The sequence below is a fragment of the Engraulis encrasicolus genome, chromosome 20 (genome assembly GCF_034702125.1).
Source record: "Engraulis encrasicolus isolate BLACKSEA-1 chromosome 20, IST_EnEncr_1.0, whole genome shotgun sequence".
Classification (NCBI taxonomy): Eukaryota; Metazoa; Chordata; class Actinopteri; order Clupeiformes; family Engraulidae; genus Engraulis; species Engraulis encrasicolus.
The window spans coordinates 40,032,637-40,051,187 of record NC_085876.1 but is presented as its reverse complement, the minus strand read 5'-3'; the positions used below and the strand labels follow the sequence as shown (position 1 = coordinate 40,051,187).

The following is an 18,551-nucleotide window of genomic DNA, read 5'->3' as shown; positions in this document are numbered from 1 at the left end:
ACACTTATCACAATAGACCGGTATAAGATGCTCACACAGCATGGTTTCTTCACTCCAGTATATTATCTTGAACATGGCCTTGACATGTCAGTTTTGTCAGGCATGGTTATTGGACCCATGCAGTGGCGCCCCAGACTGACAGTTAGTTAAACACAGTTAAACACAGATAAAGACTTAACTGCGTTGATTATGGACGTGTCCATTCTGGATGTTTGCTTTAAGGCAAAGGCATAGCGTGTAATATCATTTATGGCTAGACAAAAAATGTAAGGCTACAGTGTAGCCTATCACTTAGTCTGTCCCCGTGACCAGAATTTTTCTCCGCCCACTGAAGATTGGCAGGCAGGCAATGTAATCCTCACCGAAACTAACGGAATAGACAAGCGGATTGCGCCCTAGATTAGCCGACCTGTGTCTTAATTCTCAAGATTGGGGAAGAATAACCGTTTTTGTATCCTAACCGTGCGGCAAACGCACCAAATAGCTGACTTGCTATCGCGAATGTAGCCGCTTTGTTTGGCTTCTTTGCCTTTTTTTCTTTTTCGCTGTGCGTGTCTTTGCTGAGACAATGGAATCACTCCGCTCTCAACGTCTACAACCTGGGATAGGACCTGGGATAGGACCGGGAATGGGCTATGGAGCAGGGTCCACTGGTACTCTACGGTCGTTGCGGCCCGGCGTTACAGCGTCGAGCACCAACCCGAAATCCGCCTCGGCTCCTCTGTCTGTATCGCCAGGACCACCGCCGCCTCCGCCGCCTCTACAGTTCCACAGCCTCGGGATGGGCGTCATGGGCTCCATGGGCTCCATGGGCTCGGCTACTTTGGGGGCTCCGGGAATGGCGAGCGCGGGGCTATGCAATCCAGCCAACCCGGCTGTGTTGAGAGAGGCAGTCGATGCCGTTGTCAGAAGTTTTGCGAAACACACACAAGGTTATGGGAGAGGTACGTACAGTATGGGAGCCTAGTATGTGGATCACTGGTCTGTGATGTTCCCAGTTGCATTCCAGTGTCTCCGGATGTCCAGCATATTTGGAAAAACATAACCCATGTTTTCAGTCAGTGTCCTCATTCCCGTGCGCAGTGAAATATGAGATAGATGGGCATTCTTTTTTCAAACACTGCTGACTGATTACTGCCTCCATTCATCCTGACATATGGAGACAGTAGAATCGGTGTGGGACGTGATGGAACGCGTGCTAGAATCCTGTTCTGGTCAATGTAACCAAAGAAGCCTTGAGATGTTTACACACAATAATGTCTTCTTCGCCAGGGTTCCTTCCCTGGTTTGAAGCGTACACTCTGAAGCTTAAATGAACAGTTTTGGCTCCCTTAACAGTTAGGAATAGAATCAAACTGCTCATTGCACAGATTCTGACCTCAGATTGTCTCATCACAGGTCACTGTTGGGTTGGAGTAGGCCTACCAGCAAAGTGTATCATGTTGCTGACACTGTCAGTAGTTACTTGTTTTGCTACACATTGTTTCTTGGAGAGTTGTTGCTGACACTGTCAGTAGTTACTTGTTTTGCTACACATTACTATTTCTTGGAGATTTGTTGGCAACAAATGTATTTTGGAAACCATAACAAATATATCATTCCATTTGTGTGCCGTACACTCTAACTAAGCTTCTCCCAAACTTGGAGAAACTTTTCCTTGTAGAGAGCAGACCTTGCAACAGCAAAAAATATTTAGAATCCCCTTGAACCACATATTCTAACCCAAGACTTCAAACACTCCAAAACAGCTTCCAAACTTCGTAACACAACTGTACTACATGGTCCGCTCATGCATAAACAGCAACTGATTTCAGCATTAGGTCATCCTGGTTGTTCTACAGTCCAAGTCCTACTCAATTCAGTAACTGAAGATTTCGGATGCAAAACCCTCGACGTGCTTTTGTCAAAAATCTAGCCCAGTCTGTCCAGCAGTGTGTCTTTGGGAATCCCTGGCACCAAACACCAAAGTAACCACTGAAGTTAACGTGTGACCAAATTTGTAAACTACAGAAATGGGATGTATTTGATAATACAAATCAAAGATCAGTAATACATTGTTTTAAGAATGAATTTCTACAGATGTTTGAACACGTAGAGGGTTTGGCATCTGAACACTTTAACTTTGCATACAGTCATCATACGTTCCTCATTTTCTTCCATTGGCTTGGTGTGTGTGTGTGTGTGTACGCGTGGCCGTGTGCATGTCTATGTATGTGTGTGTGTCTGTGTGTGCGCGCGTGAATGGGTTTGCATGTGCGCGTGTGTGTGTGTGTGTGCGTGCGTACGTGTGTGCATGCGCATATCCGTGTGTGCGTCTGTGTGTGTGTGTGTGTGTGTGTGTGTGTTTTCTCTCTCCCCCAGTCAACGTGGTGGAGGCTCTGCAGGAGTTCTGGCAGATGAAGCAGTCGCGAGGGGCCGACCTGCGGAACGGGGCGCTGGTGGTGTACGAGATGGTGCCCTCCAACAACGCCCCCTACGTCTGCTACGTCAGCCTGCCCGGCGGCAGCTGCTTCGGGAGTTTCCAGGTACCACTGAGAGGAGAAAAATACCAATACCAGAAGCGTGTCAAAGAGGTCAAAGTTCAGATGCGAGCGGCCGTTTGTGTGTGTGTGTGGGTGGGATGGGGGGAAGTGAATGTGTGTGCTTGTGTGTGTATGTGAGAGAGAGAGAGAGAGAGAGAGAGAGAGAGAGAGAGAGAGAGAGAGAGAGAGAGAGAGAGAGAGACTAAAGCGTATTTGTGTGTGTGTGTGCGTGTGTATGCCCGCATGTGTGTTTGTGTTCATCTGTGTGTGCAAGCATGTGAGGAAGGGGAGACAAATTGTTTTGGCATGTGCGACCAGATGGAGAACCTTCACTGCACTTGAGTGGTTTGCAATACCACAGTGGGCAGAATAAGACAATTGTCCGCATTCTGGAGTTTGTAGACTTGGTGCAGATGGGGGTGTTAGTGATCCGACTCACTGTTTGCTAAAAAACGTAATCATAACAACATTGCTATGACATTACAGAGAGTCTTAAGTAACAGTGCATTTTTGGTCAAAACCCACAGGGCCGCTGACAGCTTTGGCCAGGCCCGGGACAAAATCAACTAAAATGGGCCCCCGACCCAAAACATGTAATATAATGAAGACCCAATTCTGGGCCCCCTTTCTCCCTGGGCCTGGGACAAAATACCCCCTTGTCCCCCCCTGTCAGCTTCATTGAAAACCAAGCTTGCAATACCACAGTGGGTGAAAGTAGACAATTGTTCACATTCTGGAGTTTGTAAGCCTCTTAGTGCAGATGACATTGTTGGTGATTTGACTCCACTACATCATAACAACATTGCTATGACATTACCGAGGTTCTTAGGTAACAGATTAAATCTTGGTCATTACCATTTTGGTAACAATAAGCTCATAACAGAGGAGGCTGTGCGTGAAAGGGTTAAGAGCAACACATGACCGCTGCACTCCGAGTTTTGTAGACGGGAAACGAAGTTGTGTAGTCATCAAAATGTTATGCGACATACATTTTTTTCTCTCTCTGGCTTTTCATTTTTGTGGGCGCCTCAGATAGCTCATCTCTCAAGATACCATCTACCATCCCTTGTGCCATTATTTTGTTTGCACAGTAAAAAACACACAGTGTCATTTCAACAGAATACTCTGAGGCCAAATATGCCATATAAGATGTTAAATTGGCACTCTAAGTGTTGAATTAACACTTCACTTTTTTGTACTTTGCGCAGTTTTGTCCAACGAAGGCCGAAGCCAGACGCAGTGCGGCCAAGATTGCCCTCATGAACTCGGTCTTCAACGAACACCCCTCCCGACGCATCACAGACGACTTCATCGAGAAGAGTGTGTGCGAAGCCTTGGCCTCGTTCAACGTAAGCATGGACTTAAATAGATAACTTCCTTTGGAAAAAAAAGGTTATGAATCTGAGGAAGACCACAAGGTCGAAACGTCACCCTGTCAATATGAGGAAGCCGACAGTAAAACACTAGCCATTGAAAAAACCTAACTACCATAGCAGTGCTACCAAGACATTACACAGAACCTTTAATAATTCATTATGACTTAGTCATTGCCATTCTGGTAACAGCAAATGTATACAACAGGGGCCATGTCTGAACAGAATAAAGTCAAAAGCGACTATGAAAAGAGAATCCCAAGGAGTGTGTCAACTTTTTTCATTAAAAAAACTGCCGAAGACTGTTTTGTTCAACACCTGGGATGTACCCAAAAACTCCTTCCAAGTAGATACTGTACACAACTTTCTCGTGCTGAGCATGGGAAAGAAGGGCCTACTCAGCACAGCCAGAGCTGCACAATCTGCCTCGTGTCACTCACAACTCTCCGTCGCTGGAATGTGTTTATGTCATTCGCAACAGCTACGGTGATGCGCCTAACGCAAAACATATGGCTGACGCTAGCTGCAGCAACAGCAGCTGGAACTGAGGCGGCTGTCTGAGTGTTTGTACAAGATTCCTTATGCACAGCAAGTAGTAGGCAGTTATGGCGCACTCGTACTGCCAACAACAACACTTGTATTGTCGTTGCATACATAAACGCTTTCGTACCGTATAACAATGCTGTGTTTGGTTTGCTGGGTTCTCTTAGACATTACATTGGCTCGTATTTCCAGCCATTTCTAACTAAATACCGCTTATTATTTTCAAACATATCATATTGTATGCATGGCTGGGAACTTTTGAACTTTCTTTTGGCATACTGCATGTCAACGAGTCTTAATATAGGAGCTGCATTGTAATACATTGTAATAGAATACCCATCATAAAAGAATGGAATAGCAAGGTCGTATGTGAAGCTTTTTTTACTGTATGCTTTTAGATACGATTTATTTTCTTATCCTGTCACTCCCAGGGCAACAGAGAGGAGGCAGACAACCCCAACACAGGCATCGGCGCTTTCCGTTTCATGCTGGAGTCCAACAAGGGAAAGTCCATGCTGGAGTTTCAGGTAAAGCGCTTAAAGGTCCCTCATTTACCATTTCGATGTGACACATAAGCACAGAAAACAATCCCATCAAAGCGTCCCCCGGGGCCAAGATGTCTAACATCTTGCATGAGAATTTTGGTGCTCGAGCATGATCTGTTTGCAGTGAACCCTGAGTCTGCTCACTCCATTTATGGGGCTCTGTGTTTATTCTGTATGTTGAATGGAATTAGGAAACCCAAACAATCTTGACGGTTTCTTTTTTGCCTGTCTCTGCTCTTCTCTTCCCTGCACTGCATTGCTTGCTATTTGGCCTGCGGATGATGTATGCTAGCTACTGCTATGATATGATACATATACTGTAATGCCATGACTACTACAGTGTCTGCTTTGCAGCAGATGGTCTTACTTGACAAACTAAAGAGAGGTTGTGTCATGCTGTTTTGTATGGCGGAGGCGTTGTTTGAATGTTGTGACATTCTGGGGCTTTCAGCCAGCTCAGCTCAAAGCAGCATCAACACCACCCCAAGCCCCACTTAACCCCTAAGTCACCCCTTACCCCTGCTCAAGCCTCTTCACAGTCACTCAGTCAGTCTGCTTAAATTTCCTATTCGCGGCTGCTTTGTTTGCCTGAGAAATCTGCCACCGAGGAAAAATGAAAGCTAATGTGTTTATGTCAGCAGAATCAGAACGCCATCTTCAACACTGTACTGTGATCAAAACAGATGGACACAGACACGTCATATGCCTGGCGAAGATTAAAGGAACAGTCCACCTAATTTCAGGAAATTGCTCATATTTAAGCCCTCGTAAAATATGAGAATACAGTTTTTTTTTTTCTCCATGTGCCTAGTTTTGCCTATACTAGTTTAACAGTGTTCTCATATTAAGCTTAGCAATGGGAGTCTATGGAACCAAGCCAAACATCATCAAATGTACTTATAACCCTCTTTAAAATTAATGTTAAATTCATCAGAGTGCAAAACGGCTATTTCATTCCGTCCAGTGATCACTTGTGGCTTGATGCTAATAGATCTATCCACTTCTAGTGATTATGCTAAGCTATGCTAATTTTTCTAATACTAATATAGGCACTGAACACATTGAGAAGGAAATTATACACATATTCATGTTTACTACTAAAAACTACAAATGTGTGAAAATCAAACAGGGTAGACTGGACTGTTCCTTTAAGGCTGATTGAATATTGCAGATTTTAATTAAGTAAAGTTTACTTTTGGTGCACAAATGCCAGTGTATCCACAACATATGAACAACCATGAATCTACAGTAACCTGTGGCTGGGTGGCATTCTGCTTAAGCCGCTGTGTAGAATTTCGCATTTAAGTGAATCTGATCAATCTACCAATTCTCAGTTGCTTCTTCAGCAGCTGCGTGTTTATGTAATCAGAGTCAATGTCCTGATTGGTTGCAGTCTGTCCTGTAGTGCACAGAGGAATTTAATGAACACTGGTTTGTTTCTGAAAACTTTCTATGTGGGTCTTTGCCAGAGTTTAAGCTCAGTCTAAAAGTGTGGTGAAACAGCCAGCCCTGCCATTAACCTTCAATCGGTATTGGAATGGCATTTGCTATTTTAGGCTTAAGTTTTTTAATCTTTTCAGTTTTAGAGCTTGAGATGGACCCAGGCCTATTATGAGAGCATCCAATGGCCATTTCTAATGGCAGGCAGCCCTGAGCTATGGGCACATAAAGCTTACCTTACCTCACTGAAATCTCACCTTAAATGGCCTCTGGGTGCAGCACGTATTTTTGCTTCTTGTTGCTTTATTGCTTGCTGCTCCATTGACACATTGAAAGATGATACATTTCCCTCGCAGCTTAACATTTTGCTACTTTTTAACTTGAATAACAGCAATGTGTAACTGTGTGAGGCGCATTTCTCTGTGACTTATGTAATTTGTCTTGGATTGGCTGTGTAGGAACTAATGACGGTGTTCCAGCTGCTCCACTGGAATGGCAGCTTGAAGGCCATGAGGGAGAGGCAGTGTTCCCGCCAGGTACTGTGGAATGGAATCTACGTTTTGCCGCAATCTACATATTTCCTATTCATCACATTTTTTCCCTGAAATACCATTCATCACTGTATTTGGTAGCACTCTACAAGAATGTTGTATGAAAAAGACACCATATTTCTAGAGAATAATGATTGCTGCGTCGAGCAGAGAAATAGTACCGGTAAGTGGAAATCTACTTATGCCTCTTTTCCATTGCCGGTTTTCTGGTAGGCCTACAGCTCGACACAGCGTGACTCGGCCACCACTTTTTGCTTTTCGATTGGGCACAACACAACTCAATCGAAGAGCTATAAGTGGTGGCCGAGTTGCGCTGTGTCGAGCTGTAGACCTACCAGAAAACGGGCAGTGGAAAAGAGGCACTGTTGTTGCTTTAATTTAATGGCTCAACATATGGTAGTGTAGGTGAAACCAAGAATGGAATGGGCTACTGTGCACATGGTGTGTGCGTGTCGTGCACGCTAGTGCACAAGCTCTTGATTAAATGTGTCCATAAAACTAAACCAATTAGGTAATGGAATGTCCATGTCCCCCTCGTTAGGCATTTTCACACTATGGGGACAGGTCAGGTCATGGCCAGTTGGTGTTAACAGCCGATGGCCCACTTGCGCGACACTGGTGGTGGGTGCACTGCAGACTGCAACTCGGTGGTTCCCAAACAAGGGGTCAGGACCCCCAGTGACAATAAAAGCCACTCTATTCTATTCTATTCTATTATATTATATTATATTACATAATATAATATAATATAATATAATATAATATAATATAATATAAAGCAATAGAGTGGCCTTTATTGTCACTGCACTCTACTACTAACTACTTACTTACTTAACACCATCACGCCATTCGGCGCATAGGGCAGCAAACTACTAACTACACATGTGCTAAATTATCTTACGTGTCTCTCCTTCATTCTCCTTATTCTTTCCGTGTTCCATCATCAGGAGGTGCTGGCGCACTACTCGCACCGGGCGCTGGACGACGACATGCGCACGCAGATGGCGGCTGACTGGGTGAACCGCGAGCAGGTGGTGGCCAGCACCATCAACCGGGAGCTGGCGGCCACCGAGCGCGAGCTGGAGGACGCGCGGCTGGCGGGCCGCGAGCTGCGCTTCTACAAGGAGAAGAAGGACATCCTCATGCTGGCCGTGGGGCAACTGGGAGCGGGCAACAACACGGCCACCCTCCCCTGCGCTTGCTAGGGACCGCTGGTGGTGGTGTTAGCGGCAGCGGCCGGAGCGCCGGTGTGGTGGTTGTGGTGTGGTGTGGTGTGGGGGTGGGGATGGGGGTGGTGGTGCCTGTGTGTGTGTGTGCGGTGTGTTGTGGTGGTGCTTTTTTTCCGAAAAGGACAATTGGGAGGGGCCAACAACACGGCCACGCTCCCCTGCGCTTGCTAGGGACCACTAGTGGTGGTGGTGGTGGTGGTGGCAGCGGCCGCGGAGCGCCGGTGTGGTGTGGAAGTGGGAGTGGGGCTGGGGGTGTGTTTGTAGGGGTAGAGGTGTGTGCGGTGTGCCATAGTGGTGCTTTTTTTTTGTAAAGGACAATTGGGAGGGGTCAGCTACACAGCCACGCTCCCCTGCGCCTCCCCTGAGGGATTTTGGTGCCTGCTGCAGCGCTTGTGTGTGTGTGTGTTGTTGTTGTCTGTTGGTGCATGGTGGAGGTGTGTGTGTGTGTGTGTGTGTGTGTCTTTTTTTGTAACTACAAGTACACTGGCGCTGTCCCTTTTTGTCTACTATGGACTAGCTGGAACAATGGTGGTATATTAAAATGGACAACAAGGTTCTGAATTCATCCATATAAATGAATTTGAGGCATTTTGATGCCGATTTTGAAATCGAAAAAAAAAAACTTCCTGGTTGGAATTGCCAATGAGCATATCCTATGTCTGTCATCTGTTTTTCTATATTTCTCGAAAATTTTTCGAAATTGACAGTTGAAAAGACTTCAGATCTGTTGAACCATGCTTTGTCCATAGGATGTACAATCATGGGGCTAGAGCGCTGTGTGTAGTGGTGTGTGTGTGTGTGTGTGTGTGTGTGTGTGTGTGTGTGTGTGTGTGTGTGTGTGTGTGTGTGTGTGTGTGTGTGTGTGTGTGTGTGTGTGTGTGTGTGTGTGTGTGTTTTGGGGGGGAGGAGCTGTTGTTGTTTTGGCACACTGTGGTTGGCTGGGGAGTGTGTGGTGTGTGCCGTGGTGGTGCTTTTTTCATGAAGACCCTAAGCCACTCTTGATTGTAAGAGACAATTTCTTACTTTTTGTTTGTATTTTGCTTTTTTAAACGAGAACAAAAAACCTGATGCAAGCCAAAATATAGACCAATGTCTGTCAGTGTAACCATCAAAATGCCTATATCTATTTTGCTGGTGTAAAGCAAGATTATATTGCTTTGGAAGTTGCCACAGTCAAAGGATTATGTCATATTCCTACAATGACACAGCCGGTAAAGTTTTCAGAAGTTCAAACAACTTTTATGTTGTCTGATACTGACACTAGTTTGGGAGATCCGATACATTCAACATATCAAATACGACAGTGTACTGTCCTTTATTTTTCACATTTGAAGGACGTTTTGCTTATGAACCACTTTTTTATTTTTGTAAGATGTAGCATTCAGTTGTCAATATCCCACTTAGTGTGCACTTATTAGGCCTACTGTATGTGAGCAATGTGACTGAGTATTACCACCATTACATTGCATGCCAAATCAGGGGTGCATTTCTCGAAAGCATATTTGCTAACTTCATTAGCTACTTTGTTGTTTGCGATGCAATTTCCCATCGCCAACTACCCACATTGCTAACTGGCTAGCAACTACGCTTTCGAGAAACACACCCTTGGTGTGTTGGAACATGTCTTCACATTCAAGCTGTTAGCAAAGACGACAAAGAGCAATCACAAATGAACTTGTGTTCATTGACATGGACAGGGTATCATATTCATGAGAATACTCAAAACAAATTCTTTTTCTGAAATTATTTAGGTCAAAGGAACAAAAGTGACTACAAGTTTGGTCTGTTATCGGCATAGAGCTCAAACTTATTATTTTGCCTCATTTTTTGTGCACAAAGGATAAGGGTTTTGCCTTGCTGTCAAAATGACTTGTTTGGGACAGGAGTAGTCCTTTTGTTTTCCTGTTTTCCAACTTTGCTGACATTTTGACATAAAACACAAGCTGATTACGCTGTTAATATATGGTAATAACCATCTTTATATTAATGTAACCAGCTCTTTGAATAAAAATAGGTTCAAAAGTGTTAACAATGTGGTATTTCTCAAGGTATTGTCAAGGGACTCAAAGCACAGCTCCATACCCACATGACCGCTTTTGATAAAGTTCTTGGATATTTGGTTTGGTGCTGTCGTGCCGAAAAGCGAGTCCCTGCCAGAACACGAGTGCCCTCATTGAAACCAATGGAAATCAATGACCAATTTTTCAGATATTTTTACCCATTTTTGCAGACAAATCCGACACAATTTAAAATGGAAAGCCTATCAATAAAGCATCTACATTCCTTCTGGAAGTATTACAAAGAGCTGGTTACAATTTCAATATTATTTCCATAAAAGAATCGAAGAATTGTCCTAACAAATGTTACGGTTTCATTCAAATAGCTCATATTAAGTGGAGGACGAGTAATGTTTCATAGGCATATTTTTAGTTCATAAATTATGTAATTCATTCAGCAAAAATTAGTATAATTTTCTCTCAAAAAATGTCATTGGTTTCAATGGGGGCACTCGTGTTCTGGCAGGGACTCGCTTTTCGGCACGACAGTGCCGTTGATTTGGCCAACAGGTCGGGGGTGGTGGAGTCGGCGGTCAGGATTTTAACATTGACCTTGTTAGAGGAAGACAAGAAAGCCATATGAACAGAAGTGCAATCATTTTTTTATGACTTAACTTAGCTTTGCGTTTGATGTCATATTGCCTCGTGTATTGTAGGGACGTCGACTCAAGGTCCCACCCATACCGTAAATAACTTGCGAAACACACGCACGCACGCACGCACACACACACACACACACACACACACACACACACACACACACACACACACACACACACACACACACACACACACACACACACACACACACACACACACACACACGTTTGCCTGTGATGAGATTCCAAATAGGCACATGGCCTTGACGTACAGCTCATTCACATACATGCATACAGTAAATATATCAGCTGTTACAGCACCCATAGTTGTGCCAATAACCCCACTACACTACAATACACTTCAAAAATGTATCACACATGCTATGTATTCATTCATTGTGTATCAGCAATGGATCAGAAAGGTGTCAAAAGCGGAGGTATCAGTCTCAGGTTTTGATAGTAAAAACCATGCCACACATATGATGCATCCAGCTGTGAATCAGCTGATTGTAATAAGCAATTCCTACAGGTAGATCAGCTGTTCAATAGCATCTTCAGCATTCGAAATAAAATGTGGTTGGACTATTTACTTTCTGAAATTGGGAATGACGCCTCTGTTCAAAATAAGTCTTTATTTTTATTTGTTTGCATTATGTATTGTTTTGTGTGCCCCTTGTATTTATATTTACCCACATAAATATGTAAATGTGGGATTGTCTCGTATATAAACAAAGTATGGCTACAGGTTGTGATTTTTAAATAAGGAAAAAAAAAAGGAATTTGTGACATACAGACTGTTATGTGATCCACACCTCTGTTTTTCGTAACAACAATTTTACAGTGATGTTGCGTTTTCTAAATGGCAAAAAGACCATTGTTACCATTATTTTGTTGGGGGGGGGGGGGGGGGGAATCCCCACTTCAATAGTCAGATGCCTATTATTTCAGAATTGCATGTTTAAGTATAATTTTTGGAGCGGAAACGATGTATTCAAAATTTTATACAGCCATTTTTTTAAAAAATATTTTGTATCACAAATTGTAAAGCATTTTAAATCAGTGTAGGTTTTTTATACATAAAAGGCAACAAATAAAGTAGCCCAAGTAAATATTGACTTTGTTCTTTGTTTTCTGTGTTTATCCGTTGTAAAAAAAAAACATCCTTTACATCCTAAGCCATCCTGTGTTTTCTCAGCAGCAAAGTGTGTGTGTGTGTGTGTGTGTGTGTGTGTGTGTGTGTGTGTGTGTGTGTGTGTGTGTGTGTGTGTGTGTGTGTGTGTGTGTGTGTGTGTGTGTGTGTGTGTGTGTGTGTGTGTGTGTGTGTGTGTCACAAGGGTTTAGTTGTGGACAGATGGACTTAAGACCAGTGTTTTTCAACACTGAGGTCAGGACCCCATATGCCAGGGGGTCGTCTGGAATTCAAATGGGCTCCCCTGAAATGTCTAGGTGTGAAAAAAGAATATATAGAGTAGGGCTGCACGATTATGGAAAAAATCATAATCACGATTATTTTGGTCAAAATCGTAATCACGATTATTAATCACGATTATTGTTTTTTTGCAGATTTTTTTGAAAATTATAACAAGATGAAACATAACCAAGAATGAACTATATACGGGGGCAAAATAAAATGAATTGTAATAATTATGTAAAGGCAATAGCACGAAACTTTCTGGCCAGAAACACCAGCCTGTCAGTATGTTCTGGCTTCAAGGACGCTCTCAAAAGTAGGTCACTACTGCCACGATTCAAATTTCTACTTCGATTTCACTAATTTATCACGATTTTCGATTATTTTCGATTAATTGTGCAGCCCTAATATAGAGGTGGGTTAATGAGGGTGTTGGGAAAGCTCTTTCAAAGTGAATAGAAGCCCTCACATCATGCTAGACGGCTGTATAATAACCATACACCATAATCAATCAACAATACCATACAGAAAATTACTATTATTATTAGACTGTAAGTTAGTGCTGTTGTCATAACCTCTAAACATCATGCTATTGGGTGGGGGGCATCGGAATTCTTATGGTGAGGTCAGGGGGTTGTTGGCATGCTTATGATGAAGTCAGGGGGGGCGTTTGCATGCACATGATAAGGTCAGGGGGGCATTTCATCAAAAAAGGTTGAGAACTACAGTTTTAGACTGATAAGATTAGACCAGTGGTTTTCAACCTATGGGCCGGGACCCACTGGTGGGCCCTGAAGGTATTCCAAGTGAGCCTCGAAATTATTTTCCAAAAATAATAATCATATTTTGATGTGTGTTGTTGTTGATTTATTTTAGTTTTATTCTTAATTGGGCCAGAGGTGGGCCCCATACATTTTTGACAATGTGGGCCCCAAGTTGAAAAAGGTTGGGAACCCCTGGATTAGACTCTCACGAGGACATGTTGACTGGAAGCAATTCTCTCATCAGGCCAGCAGGTGCCAGTATGACAGTGAATAATTGTCACCAATGATTACTAGTCTTCTTCTCGCGGCTTACACACTGAATTTCACTGCGATTCTGCATGTCTAAGCATGATCTATCTAGTTTTCTTTTTTAATATTTTCCTTTGTAAATAGATTTTTATCCATATATTTTAATACAACGAAAAATGCACTTTGCATTTTTGTAAAGCATTTTGCAGCGCAAAGCAAATTGCATTTTGCATTTTTTTTTTGGTAGTGATCCACCTTTTATTTTTTATACATAAAAATATTAAAAATGCACTTGCATTCAAGTTCTTTTAGTGACCTACCGACTGTAACCTGTTGTACTGCAACACAGACACCCAAACGCTGAGCACAAACATCTATACTTCAAGTTGAAGTTTTATTTATCACATACTTAGCTACATAGGTATAGCCAGTGGTGAAATGCTTACAAATTCTCCAATTCATGGAACATAAAATATAATGTTCAAAGCTCTTCACATTGTGATGATTGTACACTTTTGTTTGCTTTCATGATATAATATCTATTTAACAGTTTTTTTCATAATTCATCTGGACAATTTCGACTCTGCCATACTGTCACAAGGTAAGATAAGATAAGATAAGATAAGATGATCCTTTATTGTCTCTTCAAGAGAGAAATTTTGCCTTGGACATGAGAGTGTGATATACACCAAAAACACAGCACAGTAGACAGACAGGTGACACACATGTCACATGTTCGGATTAATGCACAGGCTAGATATGGCTGCAGCCTAGGGGGCCCCACCTGCCAGGGGGCCCCTGATTGGTAAAAAGTGAAAAATTGCAGAATTAAGATGCAATATTGAAAACTTCATATGTCATGCTCAGTAGAGTTGGTAGACGTGCTATCCTTAATTCCCAGCACGTAATTATGTCACTGCCTGCCTATATACATTTGTCGCAAAATTTGTTTTCTGGGGGCCCCACAGCAACCACAGCCTAGGGGCCCCAGGCCATCTTAATCCGGCCCTGCACATGTATACTACTAAACATAGAAACATGTAACATATACTGACAGCTGACTAACTGACAGTTCGTAGAGAACAAACAAATAGTACATATAACAATAAAAGACAAAAAGGTGTAGATGATAACCTTTCAGCCCATTGGTCCTGATTTCTCCATATTCAGTGGTGTAGTCTACATAGAACGCGGGTATACGGAGAATACCCACTTCTAAATTTCAGGGATTTCAGTATACCCACTTAAAATTGATTGATCCATTGTTTTGAATAGCACAAGTATATACAGTATACCCACTTCAAAAAATGCTCAAATATAAGTAGACTACACCACTGTCCATATTTACAAAATAGACATGTTTTCTCATGTTCAAAACGATCATATCAGCCAAGTGATTGAGCTCACTATAGTATGCTACATTACATATACCAGGGGTTCCCAACCTTTTTCAACTTGGGGGCCACTCGAAATGGTCAAAAATGTTCGAGGCCCACCTCTGACCCAATTAAGAATAAAACTCAAATAACACAACACACACCAAAATATGATTATTATTTTTGGAAAATGATTTCAAGGCTCACTTGGAATACCTTCGGGGCCCACCAGTGGGTCCAGGCCCATAGGTTGGGAATCACTGACATATACAATATCAGTGCTCTCACTAACTATGTAAGTGTATGATGACTGTGACTGATGATGACTGTACTGTATGTGTCCATGTAAATTCATCACTACATACTGTTACAGACAGCAGTGCCGTAGTCGCGTTGTTCATCTATGTACAGTCCGTTAGAGTTACACACAGTTAGATAGAGCATTGCTTTCAAAAGACACAATGAAAAAACAATCACACACATACTATTGTCAATGTCTGGTGATGAAATTACCAATATCCTAACGCTAGTAATGTCATGGTAGGAGGCCAAAATGAAGTAAGATATTTGAATTTCTGTCATGGTGGCCAGTGGTTCGGGGCTATAAAAGAGCATGATAACATTGATAAAGTGTTTTATGCTGAAAGATTTGTAGATCATTGTAATGGACATTGCTATGCCTTAGATTAGAAGAACAAATTGCACTCAATGTTATCATGATCTCAAACATTCACTGCATTGTTCCACAAGTTTGCCCATGATGTGTTTCTGCAGTTTTTCCTTAATAATGTGAACAAACATGTTAAGAAAACTGCTTGATACAGTCCCGATTTCTACAAAAAAAAACTCGGTCTGAACTGACCTGAACTGGGTTTACATCGGTTTGGCTGGAGGGGGGGCCCAAAAGAGTGCTGACCTTGATTGAACTGCTGTAAATGGCGGTGATCAAGACTAAGTGGTCTCTTGTTTATCAACGATTAGCAGAAATGGTTGCCATTAATTAGTCAGCTTCGGCTGTTTTTTATCGTTCCATTTGTATGTTTCGGACAGGCTAATCATTATTAATTGGGGTCAGCAGACTGACAAAAGACAACACTGGCGATGGACGAGTGCTGCGCTTAGTGGACTGTAAGCAAAAGTGCCATTACCTTTTGGGATATCAAAGCCGCCCATCCACACACATATGGCCTTCAGCTACTGGTGCCATCTAAAAGCAGAATTAGAGAACAAAGGGGTGAAACGAAAGTCAATCGTTTAAAGTGGATCAATGGGAGTTGTTTTTTTTTGGCTGTGTTTCACTTAAATCATTGCTGCTACAATGTATATGGTTTAACTTTAAAAGTAGGTTATTGGGCTATTTCTTTGACTTTGTCAATGACTAGCAAACACAGCAGTGCTCGAAACCTTGAATTTTCACTTTCTGCCAATTATGGGCATAAAAAAATAATTGCATTAACTTCATTGACTTCTTTGTCCAATACGAGTGAACCAACTTTTAAATAACTATATGCAGACAAGATATAACAAATACTCACAGTATCTGTTTTCTCGCAAATTCATATTTTCCTAAATAAGTTGAAGTTCTAGTGCATTTACAGTAGGCCTAAATAAGAATTGACGTCTGTAAACCCTTAATGCACAGTAAGTTGATAATAATTCAGTAAGAGCAAGAAGACCACATTTTTTTCAAGGGGTTTGGAGCCCCTTTTTCATTTCAAAATATTGGTGAGAGCTCCCCATCAAGGGAGATTTAGCAGAATCATTTAATTAGGCTAAGGGAAGTTTTACCTCACTCACAAAGTTGTCCTTGTTGTCATTTCAATACAAGTAGCCTACATAACAAGTTATTAAAGGACCCTAGGTAATTGCCTCATTTGTCTGCTTTTTGTCTCTATAATGTTCAGGAGTTTAGTTAAGCTCAGTGGCCAAGTTGCACCACAGCAACAAATCACCTTTCATCTGTCTCTGTGACCTTTGCTAGGCTAGGTAGAAATGGATTCCACTGAATGAATTCCTTTGTTAACGAGGTAGATGGTGCTACTACCAGTGTTACTCAAGTGGCTGTGTCAGGCAAAATAAAAGAAATGTACTGTAAACACAAACACACATCACAAACGAATGGTTCAGTGAAAGCTAGAACTGGATAATAAATGAATAATCACAATGAAAGACAAAAGGCGAGAAAAAAAGAATTCAGCACATAGTGCATACAGTATAGTAGAATACAGCAGTCATATTACTGTACAGTAATAACTAAGACTTCTTCCTTGAAATGTAGCCTCTCTAAACTTTTCAATCAAACAGCTACTTGGACTAGGGATGCAAACGATTAATCGATTAATCGACTTTAATCGATCAATCAATCAATCGATTAAAAAACATTAATCACAATTAATCGATAATACAACTGACAAGAGACCCAGGTGAAATGGGCATGTGAAGAGTGTGTGTGAAGAGGGGTGTGAATAGTGGGAATATTTAAATCACCTTTGGATTAAAGAATTGAAATAGAATTAACTTAAATGTGGTATTTTATCTCATTTTTTTATTAAAATGTTTAGATTTAGTAGTTTTTTTCCGAGAAACATTGAGATTTCGGGGGGAAAACGCCGCTTATCAATTAATCGTAAGTTGATCGATAAGGCTATCAACTAATGATTAATGAATTAATCGATAATTTGCATCCCTAACTTGGACTTGAAATTTAACTGCCGTCTCACTGACTGTGTCAGTCAAGTGCACCATCACAACTCCACTTCTCCCTTAATTAGGCCTACCATTACGCCGAGGCAGATCCTCCTCCGGGTCATTTCAAATGTCTTTAGGGCCCTACTGTGTATTAGGCTAAGAGGGACTTGGGGGGCCTCAACCCCAAAGTACTGCCACACTCACAAAGTTGTCATCGCTTTCATTTGAATACAAGTACATAATGCGTCATTAGCAGCTACCCCTTTCCAGCTGAGGGTCTATACCAGGGCTTGACATTAACTTTCACCCACCTGCCACTGTGGCTAGTGGTTTTCCTGACTCACTAGCCATTCAGGTATTCCACTAGCCACAGATTATATATTGGTTTTTTTTGTCTTTGTCATGACAGTCTACATCGAACCTCAAAAGATGAGGTGCTAAAGCAGGATGATTGTATAGCTTTCTACTTGGAAGAATATCAAGTAGCCTAAATAGAAATGAGTTCCTGATCTTTTTCTTGAACTGAAATAAAAACAATTGATACACAAGGGGCAAACAACAGAACATAGGCTACTATGATGCGCATGTCATACCTAGGAATGAGCTGGCAGCCAAATTGGCTATTGACACTAAAAGTATTACTAGCCACAGCCAAGTTTCACCAGCATTTGACCGGTTGGCAGGTGCCAGTGTCTAGCCCTGTTCTATACGTAGCCTATAAGTGATTGCCTAGTTTGCTTGCCTGGTTGTGTGACAGGCCTGTTCCTCCTCTTCCTCCACCATCAGTCCTTCATCCTCATAAAGCTGCTATTTATTGGCAAAGTAAAGAGCAGATAAGAGTCTACTCATTACCTCAGGGTTGACGCTAGCACTATTAGCTTCCTCTAGTCTCCCTCATTAATCTCTGGGTTGTGGCTCGACCACAGGCATTAGCGGCTGCCTCCTACACAGAGGCAGGGAGTAATAGACTTCATTGATAGGGAGCATTTGGTGTAGCTGTTCGTTCAGGTGACTGCTTCAAACCGTTTCAGCTCATTCAAATAATAATGATAGTGATACAATCATGTATTCACTATCATTAATAATATTGTTAATTAAGTATTTCTCACCATCAATGTCAATTGTGTTTTTAACGCATCAAAATGTGTAAATTGCGCACTGTACACAAAACACATGGGAATTTGCGATGTGAAAAAATCACATG

At 42.0% G+C, this 18,551-nt stretch overlaps 1 protein-coding gene across 1 annotated transcript; it reads left to right on the top strand.

Moving 5' to 3' along the window:
• Nucleotides 1–339: 339 nt before the first annotated feature.
• On the top strand, nucleotides 340–8,426 carry lix1l (limb and CNS expressed 1 like). The gene is made up of 6 exons (XM_063185942.1): nucleotides 340–944; nucleotides 2,362–2,525; nucleotides 3,731–3,871; nucleotides 4,870–4,965; nucleotides 6,882–6,959; nucleotides 7,922–8,426. The coding sequence occupies exons 1-6, from the start codon at nucleotides 569–571 to the stop codon at nucleotides 8,177–8,179; spliced, it is 1,113 nt and encodes a 370-aa protein (XP_063042012.1). The 5' UTR covers nucleotides 340–568; the 3' UTR covers nucleotides 8,180–8,426.
• Nucleotides 8,427–18,551: the final 10,125 nt, after the last annotated feature.

Excerpts from the sequence above, each read along its gene's own strand:
- lix1l (XM_063185942.1), top strand. The coding sequence starts at position 569 with ATGGAATCACTCCGCTCTCAACGTCTACAACCTGGGATAGGACCTGGG. Across the intron at positions 945-2,361 it reads CACACAAGGTTATGGGAGAG|TCAACGTGGTGGAGGCTCTG; the intron begins GTACGTACAGTA and ends TCTCTCCCCCAG. Across the intron at positions 3,872-4,869 it reads AAGCCTTGGCCTCGTTCAAC|GGCAACAGAGAGGAGGCAGA; the intron begins GTAAGCATGGAC and ends TGTCACTCCCAG.